The sequence below is a fragment of the Pipistrellus kuhlii genome, unplaced genomic scaffold, assembly GCF_014108245.1.
Source record: "Pipistrellus kuhlii isolate mPipKuh1 unplaced genomic scaffold, mPipKuh1.p scaffold_m20_p_1, whole genome shotgun sequence".
NCBI classification, from domain to species: domain Eukaryota; kingdom Metazoa; phylum Chordata; class Mammalia; order Chiroptera; family Vespertilionidae; genus Pipistrellus; species Pipistrellus kuhlii.
Genome location: NW_023425404.1, coordinates 47,134,626 through 47,147,856, shown reverse-complemented (window position 1 = coordinate 47,147,856; position 13,231 = coordinate 47,134,626). Strand labels below are relative to the sequence as shown.

General features: G+C 39.8%; 1 protein-coding gene across 3 annotated transcripts in view; it reads left to right on the top strand.

The window, feature by feature from the left end:
- The window catches only part of SLC12A1 (solute carrier family 12 member 1), an 87,717-nt gene that overhangs the window by 58,453 nt on the left and 16,033 nt on the right, over positions 1-13,231 (top strand). For all 3 annotated transcript variants that reach the window (XM_036442889.2, XM_036442880.2, XM_036442895.2), the window contains exons 20-22: positions 1,043-1,125; positions 10,324-10,467; positions 13,097-13,228. In XM_036442889.2, the coding sequence (XP_036298782.1) occupies positions 1,043-1,125; positions 10,324-10,467; positions 13,097-13,228 (359 nt within the window). The remainder of the gene's footprint in view (positions 1-1,042; positions 1,126-10,323; positions 10,468-13,096; positions 13,229-13,231) is intronic.

Sequence of the window (13,231 nt, the reverse complement as noted above, 5' to 3'; positions counted from 1 at the left end):
GTTGACTTTGGCTATTGAAATCTTGTTTGTGTACAGTGAGTTGATCATAACCTGCCTTGTTTTTGAGGGAGGGTGACCCTATGAAAGGGTCCTGGGTCCTGGTCCAAAGAAGATTGGACATAGGGGAGAATTTTAAATGAATTCAAAGGACTCATTGGTTTGCACCATATTGGCGGGCAAAGGTAAAAAACATATTCTACAAGAATGGAGATAAAAGAAAGCCAGGCTCTCTTTCCCTTCCAGATAATCTAATTCCATGTAGTGATGGCACAACAGCCAGCTTCAACAGCTTCATGGGGTTGCCACGAAAAAGCACTGCTTTAAATGGTTTGTTCAAAGTCACTGGTGAAGGCTCCTCAGAGGAACTGGAGACATTTTTAGCATGGAACTTGATGTCAGAAATGTTGTAGGATTCTTCCTCAATAGAATAAAAAGAGATTTGGCTAATAATTTCCAAGGGTCTTTGCTGTCTGAAAATTCTCTGTTCTAAATATTTCAGTGATTTTGTTTGCATTAGAAAATAATAATTTTGCTGAAACCAGTTTGGCTCAGTGGTAGAGTGTCGGCCTGCGGACTGAAGGGTCCCGGGTTCGATTCCGGTCAAGGGCATATACCTTGGTTGTGGTAGGGGGTGTGCAAGAGGCAGCTGGTCAATGTTTCTCTCTCATCGATGTTTCTAGCTCTCTATCTCTCTCTTTTCCTATCTGCAAAAAAATCAATAAAATATATATTAAAAAAAAGAAAATATTTTTTTTAGAATTATGTTACAAGCTCTTAATCAAAATTCTAGTTGATAGTATATTTGAATAAATTGGTTCCAGAGTAAATGAATGAGTTATCTTTACCCAGGATGTGTTTTTTACTGGTATAAAGGGTGGGGTGGGGGGAGAACTAACAGAAAACTATCAACTCTTGGTTGTATTTTAAAGTGAATTTCCTTAATTTAATTACATTAAAATCTTAGAAACAAGTTTAATATTTGTCTAAAGCTTGAAGATTAAAGAGTCATTTAAGTCACTAACTACTTTGCTTCCACTTTCAGCGATGCATTTGATTTTGAGATTGGTGTGGTCATAGTCAGAATCAGCCAAGGCTTTGACATCTCTCAGGTTCTCCAGGTACAAGGTATGTACTTTCTTTATTCAACCAACAAATATTTATTGAGCCTCTACTCCACAGCTGGCATGGAGTTCTGGGTGCTGGGGTTAGACCAGTGCACCAGATGGACAAAACCCTGTAACAGCAGAGCTTACATTCTTATGCTGACCTGAGGTTTATACACTTCTTGTGCTTTCCCCATTGCTAACACAGGTGGCCTTTGTCCTGCTAACCAGAAATATAGAGTACTCCAGGGCTGTCATCAATTATTCTTCTTATCACAAAACCACAAAGCCAGCATCGCTGAAAATAAACACCTTCGGTAAATTAACTTGCCGAATTAATTTCTGCAAGATGTTTCGGAAAAATGAAGATTAATGCTTTCCCTGGAAAACCATGTATTTTGTCTTTAAGAGTCTATGATCTAGTTTACAACTCACATGGAAATGAGCCTGAATGTACCTTGCTATGTGAATCACGAATTTAAGCCAGAGGCAAAAATCGCTAATTCAGATTAGTGACTCTGCTTCTTCTCTAGGACCGTGGGCCCACTTATGCAGGATTTTTTAAATTGACCTGCACAGTTTACTTGACCACAGTTCAACTGAAGCTCACAGTTCACTTGACCCACGCAGTTCAAACCCACGTTGCTCAAGGATCAACTACTTGTTTAGTCTTAAAGTTTAAACATACCCTTTTGTGTATAAAATAAAGAACACATCTAAAAAGTTACTGAAGTATTAGGACAGGATAGTAATCCATGACTTATCTCTTTAACTAAACTTTAAAATGGAGCTCACTGAAGACATGGGCACCAACTCAGGATTTTTTGGGTACCTCTTATGTAGCAGCCATGATGTAGGTTTCAGTACTAGGTACAATAAGATGAGTAAGAGTCTGTGTCCTCAATAGACTCACAGCCTAGTAATGGAAATGATTATGATTAGTGTGATGATGGGTATATTTAGCGGGTATTGTGGGAAAGAGAGAAGAGGCATCTAAAAAGAAGGCTTTCTGGAAGAAATTTCCTTTGTTTTGAGACCTCATGGGTGAGTAGGGTTAACTAGGTAGGCTATGTTGGGGAAGAAAAAAATGAGAGAGTTTGGGGACTAGCATTCCTGGCAAAGAGGAGAGCAGTAGCAAAGGTGGGAAGGTAGGGGGATGTAGAAAAATGCATGGGCAACCAAAAGCAAATGAGTTACTTAAGTGAAAAGCTGAAGCAGACAATAGTGAAATATGAAGCTGCTGATATAAGATCCTGATATTAAAAGACCTCATTTGCCATATTAAAAAAAAATGTGGATCATATTCTGTAAGCAACGAGGAAGAACTATTGAGATTTCAGTGAGAGAGTAATGTGGTCAAGGGTACATACCTTGGTTGCAGGCACATCCCCAGTAGGGGGTGTGCAGGAGGCAGCTGATCGATGTTTCTAACTCTCTATCCCTCTCCCTTTCTGTAAAAAATCAATAAAAAATATATATTTAAAAGAAAAATGTACCCAAGAGATTGGGAAAGATTGAAGGTAAAACATGGGTGGGGGGTGGTTAGGTGGCATACAAGGTCCTGGAGGTACAGGAAGAATCAGGGGATGGGAAGGGATGGAAGAGTTGGCCTGAAGCTTAAGAAAAATGCTTCATCTTCTAAAATTATAGCAAAAGAGGTGAGAATTGATGATGAAGTAAGTGGTTTTTGTAAGAGAGTAGTGATAATTGAGGAGTTGAGGAGGATTGTACACGGTAGTCTTAATTCTTCTTCTGTTTGTTTGTTTGTTTGTTTTTGAAGTTGAAGCAATTTCTCTAGTTTTCCAGTTTTTATCCAGTGACTTTGGTCTCCAGAGTATAGGAGGATCAAGGTTTTGCTGGGTAGGTCCAGCAGAAAAGAAAAGCTTGAGAGAGATTTGAGAGCACTGGTGCCTGATGGGTCCAGATTCTATTTGGCTATTTCATTAATGTCACCATCATAACAGAAGGAAACAGGAGTGGATTAGGTGAATATTCTGATGCAACCATTCTGGTGTATTGTAAGGGAGGAGAAGAAAAAAGAGGAAACTAGGAATCAAGAGTTTGTATAGGGTAGAGAACCATTCACTATCTGATATGTGTACTCTGTGATTATATACAATGAGCTTTAAAAAATGAGAATAGAGTTCATCTTATGCAAAATGTTTTTGTTATCTTCAGCGTTCCTTTTTTTATGCCCCTTTCTCTTTTTATGGACCTTTTATACTTACAGACTAGATACACTAGTTTCCCCTCAGTATTCATGATTAATTTATATATTCCTTCCTAGTTGAACTTAATATCCTAGTAGCAACAATAGTTAACATTTTGAGTATTTACTATGTGCCATGTAGTATGTTTCATGTTCACATATATTACAACATTTATTACCCCAACTATCCTCTGAAGAAAGTATGATCATTGACCTCATCTTACAACTAATGAAACTGAGGCTTACCCAAAATTTACAAGGCTGGTAGTCAGTAGAGCTGAGATTCAAACATGTGCCTGTTTGAAGCACTATCCTACCTTTTAAAAAGGAAAGCCAGAGAGGACAATGACTTACATAAAGAAAGGCAATGGTAAAATCTGAGATATTGAAATGGAACAAGGCCATTTCCACCTATTCCTTCAAAACCCAACATAGGGCCTGCCTGGCTATGATAAGATAGATATAATGTTGAAGATAATTATAAGAACCTTATCTTAAGAGACCTGCTGTGCTGCTAAATTTCTATATTTACTTTAATTTTGCCTGGTTTTTGTGCTATGATGTTTTATCATCTAAACAATGAGTATACAAAATAACGTATTTGTTTTATATGTTACTAGAGGCCCAATCAGGAATTCGTGCATGGGTAAGATCTTGCCAGCCTGGCCCCAATTGGAGGATCGGGGCCGGGCCTGTTGGGAGGAGGAAATGGTGGGAGGTTGGCTGGCTGGCCTGCCCCTATTGGGACTTTGTCAGGGCCAGGCTGGCTGTGGGGAGAGGTCACGAGTGATTGGCTAGCAGGCCCCATCCCCTATTGAGGTGGGGGGGAGCTGATTGAGGGTCAGCGACTGGGAGAGGGGCATGGGATGTTGGCTGGCCAGCACCACCCCTGAACTGGTGTGAGGGAGAGTAATTGGGGGTGGAGCTGACTGGGGGGAGGGGCCACAAGAGGTTGGCCACAGTGGGTATCATAGTGAGTGACTGGTCATTCCGGTCGTTTTGGCGTTAAGGTCACTGGCTTTTTATATATATAAATGTTGATCTCTTCAAGCTGAAAGATGTGATGTAGCTGAAAAAATATGGCTCCCACCCTTCACTGCTCCATCCCCGAAAACGCACCATCAATTTAGTTCTATAAAGCAACATAGAAGCTCATTCTGTATGTAGTATTTCTGAAAGAATCCTGGCAGTGAACTGCATCCCCTTTTAATTTCCCAAGGGAAGTATCTGATTTATATCAAATTTGATGTTTGAAATATTTCTGCTTCTTAGTCAAGGAAGGGAAAATACAGTTGGATGCTAATAAAATAATTAGAAGTACCAATTATCTGGGGTAAACAAAAAACAACATTACACAAATACTACATGAAGAACATGCCGAATAACAGCAGCATAATGATAGAAATTAACTTTACGCCACATTTCCATGCATTGTTTTGAAGTTTATGTAATTTACAACACAACCCTCATATTAGATTTTGAATTGGAAGAAATAAGCTTGTGTTTCATTATATTATACTGTAATATAAGGCTTAATAAGAGCCTGATAAATCTTAAGTATTGCATTATGTTATGTTAATGATTATCTTCATAGCTTTTCCAACACAGGCACCAAGGTGTCATCACACATTATAATTTAAAGGAAATATTAGCAATTCTGAGTGCCCATATACTGTAGTTAATAATGCAGTGAATAGAAATCAGCTTTATAGGTAATTTGCCAGCTAATGACAATCATTTCTATACTGTGTCACAGGCTTATGTGAAGAGAATAACTTTTTGTATAAATAAGATCAATGCTCAAAACACTCTCACTTGCATACTGCAGCAACTCATCCAATACTGGAAGCTGATAGTATCTCTTAATAAATTAATTTATTGCCAACAACACAAAAAACACAGTATTTCATGTTGTTCATTTCTCAGGGGTATTCAGCAAGTTTGCCAACTTCAATAAAAAAGTCCATATTATTCTGGTAGGAACTAAAGTGATGACATGTGATTTGCAATATATTGCGGTCAAGTGTTCCTTGTAAGAGCTGCAGGATTTATGACCATCTCAGAGTGCGGGGATTCTGCTGTGTCTGAGGAAGTGGCTTAGCAAAATAAAGACAGATGGCAGTGTAGTAAATAATTGCTTGATTGGAAGGTGACCACTGTAGGATTGCTTCCTGCCTTCAGTTCAACTAGACTTCACCAGGCTATGGCTCATTGATTCATGTGAGCATTTACAGCTTTGAGTTGATTGACCAAGGAAAGACGCATAATTGAATAATTAATAAAGAAAAAGGATGCTGTGAAGTGGGAGGGATGTCATTCCTCAGGAGGTTCCCCTGTTCTCTCTTCTGTTGTGAGATAACTGACTATTCTCTCTTTTAAAAATTGAAAGGGAATTGTAAAGAGTAAACTCTTGACTGTTTCTAAAAGACATCTTAAAAAAAAAAAAAGACTGAGGATGAAACAGTGGAAGCAATCTTGGCAACTAAATTGAATTTCAAAATATGGTTACTCTAGTTGGTTACCACACAATCCTATATGATAAAAGTCTAATATGCTAAGTATCCAACAGTTCCTTCCACCTTTCAACCAGTTGCTATGATGCACACTGACCACCAGGTGGCAGATGCTCTGACTGGTAGGTTAGCTTGCTGTTGGGGTCTGGCTGAATGGGACTGGGCTAGATGGGCCAGACATGCCCTAGATGAATCCATGCATCAGGTAGTTTCAGCCCAATCCCTGCAGGCCAGGCTGAGGGACCCCACCAGTGCATGAATCTGTGCACCAGTTCTCTAGTCAATTTGTAAAGCACTTGCAAATAGAGTAACTACTATTCAAGTGAGTTGGCATGTGCATGAAGATACAGCTCAATATTCACTCTGTTTTTACTATGAGAAATATTTGGGGCTATGTTTGAACAATTGGTTAGAAACCCACTCAACTGAGAGACCCTAAAGCTTAAGCTTTTTCATCCAACCTCAGGAATTTTCTTCATCTTGGAACGAGAGTAAGGCAAGATTTCTCTCTTCTCTCTCTCTCTCTCTCTCTCTCTCTCTCTCTCTCTCTCTCTCTCTCTCTCATTGTTGCTCTCCAAGATTATGCAGTATGTCCTACCTTCTGTCATACTCCATCAGCGCCTGTTTCCGTATCTTTGTATACAGCATTCATTTCACTTCTTTCAAACACTGTCTTTTATACCTATCCCTTACACACACATTATATGCCCCCATTCCGGCCAACTATCCACTCACTTTTCTCCCTTTATAGAGAAAATACTTTCAAATGTGTTGAACTATATTAACAGCACTGACCTGTTCTTTTATTTCTCAGCAAACTATTCTTGGGTACTTGTTTTGATGGTAGTCGCTAGCAGAAAGGTGTGGGCTCAACTAAAAATGCGAGAGAGGAAGTATGTGAAGTAGAAACATAAGGTCTGAAATCTGACCTTATGGGTTCAAATCCCAGCTTGACCCTTTTTGGCTGTGTGGCCTTAGTCAAATTATTCATCCTCTCTGTGTTTCACTTCACATTTTCAAATTGGAATAATTAGAGTACCTACCTTACAGATTTATTATTTTGCATTAAAATATACAATGGCTTCTAAGTGTTTGGCATTGTACCTGGCACAAAATAAACTCTGAATAAGTGGTGGTAATAAAATATAACCTAAGCTACTCTCTAGGAGTTTGCAATTTAGTGAGGGTAAAATACACATGTATCTTAAAACTATATTCTGTGTCCCACAGTGATAGTTACTGGTATAATAATTTTTAAAAAAAAGGTTGAAGTAAGAGTATGATAGAAATGTAGAGCATTATGTAAATTTCTCTGACTTGGAAATTTGTGGATGGTTTCTTTAAAAAAAAAATGCAGATTGGGTATTCCTTCAACAGGCAGTCAGAGCACATCAGAAGAAGGTTGGTAAAGACTTGGAAGCAGAAAGCTTGGTTCACCAGCTGTGCAACTTTGGACAAATCACTTGAACTGTCTGAACCCAGGTTTCCTTTACATTAAAGTGGGGAGACTATTACCAGCTTTGCCTGCATCCTATTGTAGTACTGGTGTTGGGATCAAATCAGATGCTGGGTGGAAAGGGCTTTGTGAATCCTGAAGTCACAAGGGGAGTCGTGATGGTGGTGGTGGTGGTCGCAGTGATGAAATGAATCATTTTCATTGTCAGCCTCGTGAACATCAGTTTATAGCTATCCGTTCACTCTACCTTGGCTCACCCACTTTATGACTAATGGTCAGCTAGCCAGCATTCCTGTTGAAAGAAATGTGTTGACAAGTCTGCTCTTGATTTCTTATGCAAACAGAGGCCAGCAGTACAGAGCATCAAATATCACTGCTCCTTAGTACTGAAATGAGAAAGGGAGAGAGGGCACAGAAGGGGGCCTCAGATTACCTACAAAGTGAATAATTTAGAATTAATTCTAATAAGAACTCAGTGCCTATTCCAGATGGCCACACGAGCAGATTGCAGCCTTTAGAATAGATTTTGTCTCCATCGTCTTTGAGAGAACTGCCGAATCTGCCTCATTCAAACCGAGTCTGGTTTTGTCTCTCAGGCTGGGAGCGTGCTCTGTCCAGGATGGGCTGTGTACATACCTTCAAGCAAATAGTTGGAGCAGCTCCCGGTGCACTCAGCCAGCTGACTCTGTTACAGAGGAGGATTTATCTTCTCTTCTCCTTTGTCCAAACTAGAGGACAAAGAACATGGCAACTAGTAGCTAATCACGGGGTGTGCTGGAGCCAGTCAAAAAAGGAGAGCAGAGGAACCTCTCCCCACTGCTCCCAAAGAAACTCACAAATGTGCACCTTCCAGCTGACTGCAGAGAGCAGTTACTCTATAGCTGCCCCTGCAGCACCCCAAGAATGTACATGACAGCTGGGGTGGGGGGCTGTCACCCAGGCCAGGATGCTGCCGATGTTGCTACTCTGGGCAGCCTGTCATATGTACCTGTACCGTTAGGGTCTTCTCTTTACAACTGAGGGGCTATAATTTAGAGAATTAACTTGCATTATACCATGTGCCTGAGTGTTCCGGTTCCCCTGAGGATGAAGGGTTAGGGGTTCACAAGACAATTCTTAAATAATAGTAATAAGCCAAAAGCACAAGGTCTTCACCGATGGAAGCATGCAGGATTTGGAATCAAGCAGACCTCTTTGTGGTTGAACACTGTTACTTGCTTATGGGTGACATCATACAAGTTATGCAACCTTTCTGAACCTCACTGTCTTCGTCCACAGATTGAGAATAATCACAGTAACTATCTCAAAGTTGTTGCTGGGGAATAACATGCAGCACAGCCCCCAGCACCTAGAGAGTGTGAGATAAACAGTGACTGCTAGGATAAATCCCGGGCTTTCCAAAATACTCACTTTACTTTGCATGACTAAGTCCATTTCCAGGAGTTGCATAAATCCTCGGCCTAGAGAATGTACTGGTTGCTTTGTTCTGTAAGGAGCTCTGAAGCCCCATGTCAGAACTGTTGTTTATTCTTTTTGCGGTGCCAGGGAAAGGGGAAGGTTACAATTTTCCATTTCACAGACAGAGAATCAGAGGCATAGAGAAAATCAATGACTTGCTTCATGTCACATAAAGCCAGCAGCAGAGCCATAATCGGTCATGACCTCCCCGTGCAATGCAGCCTGTGTTCACCTTTCAAAAGTCAGGGGTAAGCAACTCCTGTCTGAGCTTTAATACCATCGGTCTAATTTCTCAGATTTTCTGTAGCTGCTGGTCTCAAGAACCTTTGAAGCTTTGGGGAAATCACATGGGTGATTTGACCTTAAATCTCATGCCACTGGCAAAAGATTAATTGCTAAGACCTGGAAAGGGGCCAGGCAATTCCGCGCAGCTGAATAACAGCACCGTCTAGGGATTTGCCTGTCCTGACAGATTTAGTTAGTGCATAATTGATAAATCCAGAGTTTGGATAGCTCTGCTTCCCGGATAGATAAGGCAACAGGCTCCGAGGGCTGACATTTACAGAAGCCCTACCAGTATCGCCTATCACTGAATCTCGGTTTTCTGCTCTCTGTCTCGGAACATTGCTCATTTTCTACGGATGTGTTCTTGGCAGACAAGAAGATGAGGGATCTAACAAGAGGGCCACCTTGCCTGCTGTGAGCGAAAAGCCCATCACTCCTTAGCGCTGCCATCTGACTGCTTTTGAAGTCTTTACTTACCTGATCCAGCGGAGGCTGAGGTCAGAGAGTGATGCATAGCAGCGAGGCATGTTTCGTCACCATCAGAATCCAAAAAAGATAAAAGGCAGCCAGTCACAACATCCAACTTTGGATAGTGGACCTAAACCGTGGGCAGGAAATCCTGCACAGCCCGACTCTTATTCCAGACTCGAGTGTCCTGAGACCCTGTTTAGTAATTTGAGATCAGACAGGCACAAGACATCTCAGCTTTTACTTCTTTCGCTTTGGTCACTCCAGAAAGTATTTTGCTGGCCGGGAAGAACTGTTGGTGGATATTGTTCCCTGTCATTTGTATCCAGAGCCCATAACGTTTATTGTAAGATTTGGTTCTCTTTCTTAATTCTTGCTCTCTAGCTTTATGTTTCAGTTCAGGAGGCATTATTGTGTGCCTGATATATAGCCAATATGCTTCTGCAGTTTGGCACTTCCACTGTAAAATATCTGACGCAGTAACTCAGTCAAGAAATAAGTGGCTTTCAGTGTGTAAGATCTTTATGTTCAGTGGGTCTGGCTTTTGGGTTTTTGCCAGAAGTGAGTAAAGATGGCATTAAATAGCCCTTACAAAAAAAACCTAGTGACTTCACATATTATAATTAACACAGAGCTAGTTTCTGGGTAGTTATTATTTTCTGAATATAATTTACTGACATGCATTTCTTTTTAATAATCATTCAGAAAAAAATCATATAATAATCACGTTATTGCATATATTCCACGTTTCATATAAAAGTAATATAGAAGAGTGTTCCTACAAGCTTTCTCTTTCTGAGTTTAGTAAGTGATCGTGTCTTCTCTCACCAGATGAGCTGGAGAAATTAGAACAGGAGAGGCTGGCTTTGGAAGCCACCATCAAAGACAATGAAAGTGAAGAAGGAGCTGGAGGCATCCGAGGCTTGTTTAAAAAAGCTGGCAAGTTGAACATCACAAAGCCAACCTCTAAGAAAGGTAAGTACAGTTACATTTATAAGAAATATTACAAGGTGACCCCTCCTGCAGACTTCAGTATCTACAGGGGTGAGAAGTCACCATCTAAGACATTGGAGGCCTTGACTAAGAACTGAAGACATTTTTTTTTTCAAGAAGAACGTATGGGTGAAAAGCAGAAGCTGTTGTCACTTATCAATAATGCCAAGCCCTTTGTACAATCTTACTGTAAAAACTTTCTTTCAAAATAATATTTGGTGAGGGAGCAGATTGAGTGCCATGAGACAAAATTTCTTAGTAAAATGAAAAATGGTTAAAATTTACAAACCAGCACCCAACCTCACCACACACACACACACACACACACACACACACACCTTGCAGACATTTTAGGTGTTTGAATGAGAGATCCAGCTAGAATTCCAATTTCAAAAAAAGCATCTTTGTCACAGACCAGATTTCTGGACTTTACTGATACTAATTACCTACAGATTTTGGCTCAGTAACGCACTTACATCTGAATATCAGGTATACATCCCAGGAACAGAGGACCAGAAAATGAGAAATCTTGCTATAAATTTCATATAAACAGGTGAATTAAACATCTGATTTTTGATTTTTGAAAATTGCTCTTTCCGTAACAGGGCAGTTTGACGTTAATGAGGTCCACAGCGACCTCTGCTGGTAGAAAATTGGAATGTTAACATTTATTTCTGTCATGCACAAAAAATCCCATAGTTACTGAAATTCACCGGTGTTTTAACTGAGATTTAGCAGGCTTCTGGATTAGGTTGACAGAATCCAGCCTCTGAAGAGGCTATCTCCTACCCTGGGAAAGGTTTTGTTTTGTTTCCTTGTTTTCCTACTTTATCCCAAGGATAAAATTTTATACCGGTAGTATATGCCTTCAAATACTAGAGTTACCCGTGGGTACCTGAACCATTGAATGGGGTATTAAGAGAGCCAAATATGTATTGTCACCCTTATATATACCCATTTTTAGGAAATTATGTGTTTAAATATTAAGTGAGTGGTATATCGGGACTTTAAGGGTGTAACTATTAGAATAAGACCATCTGGATGCTAACTACTATCTTCTTTTCCTTTCCAAATATTTGGTTTATTCATGAGAAGAGTTATCTACCCACTTGCAAAGCAATGTAAAATTCAAAGTCATAGCCCAATACTATTCAGGAGCCGAGAGGGAGCAGGAAAGCATTAATGTACTTATTAATAAAAGGGAGGGAGACTTGTTATTATTCTGCAACCTGTTTCTGCCCCACAATACTTTAGGCAAAAATGTGCTCCTCTGAAAGTCAACATATCTCATTGTTTGGAAAAGCAAAATAATATTATGTTTTATATTCAACACCTAAAATTCAGACACAGCTCTAATGTAGGCCCCTTTACTGCTCCAGGCTTATGTTGGTTAACAACTCTTTGAGTTCTAGATCAAGACCATCTCTGCCTCCAGGTGCTCATACTTGAGTCTCTGGATGCTTTGATATGCATGTAAGTGGGGGCAGAATTTGGTCCATTCCATAAATGCATTTACTTTCTCCCTCAGCAGTCCCAGGGAGATAAAAAACAATATAAGATAATTGCTTCAGAATGGAGAGGCCCAAAACATGAAAACAGCAAAAGACAGAACAAAGGATCTTTAGAACCTCTTAGATCAGAGAGGAAGCTCTGGGCGGCTGTCGGCTCTTCTCTAAGCACCACAGTGACACCGTCTCTTTGAAATAAGCAATAAAGTCACAACTATGAAAGACATGGAAATAAGAAATAATATATACAGTGTAGCAAAGAAACCCCTGCTGGTACAAAGAAACAAGGGTCCGATTCAACCACTGACCTAGTTCCCTAGAACACTTTCATTGTGTCCATATTAGATTGTAAATTGCATTAAATTTTTTTTAAGTATTTTATATGCACCATTAAGTATAGCTCAAGTAAAGAAATTTTCTCTTTCCATATTTCTGGCTTTTTCATTTCATTCACAGAAATTCAAATTGTTCAAATGGCTTCACCTTAGCTTCACAGATTCCTTGAAAAGAAAGCAGAGGAGCAAAGCAGGCTGGCATTAGGACCAAAGGGTCATACAAGGTCAAGGTGCACAGTATCCCTGGCTGCCTTTACAATCCGGGCACTCACGGAATGTACATCAAAACTGCACTCAAGTGAATGCATAGCCTCATGAAGGAATACTTCCAATTCACTGGCTTATTTCTGGAAAACTTGATCACCACATGTTTTTCTTTCAAGTAAATCTGAAAGTATGATTAAATTGAGTTATATTTTGGGGGGAAAAAATCAAGGTTTTTCTTTACAGATAATTTAGCGTTCTTATATGTCTAAGTAATAATTCCACTCTGAGACCAATTACTAAGGATTTGAAAATAATCCACAATGAAAATTATAATCATAAAACCGATATCAAACATGTTGAACTACTAAAGATGATATTACTCTGGGATTCGACCTTTATCTCCCCTTTTCAGAGAAAAGAGCTCACTATTTACCTGTAAGCATAAAAAATAGTTAGGAATGTATGACCCTTTCTCTATTTTCCTGCATAGATTTATTGGAATGTTATTTTGTTTCTTTCCTCAAAAGACTAATAGACATACTACTTTCTCTTTCATCACAGACAGCGGCATTAACACCATCCAGTCCATGCACGTGGGGGAGTTCAACCAGAAGCTGGTGGAAGCCAGCACCCAATTTAAGAAGAAGCAAGGAAAAGGCACGATTGATGTTTGGTGGCTGTTTGATGATGGAGGTA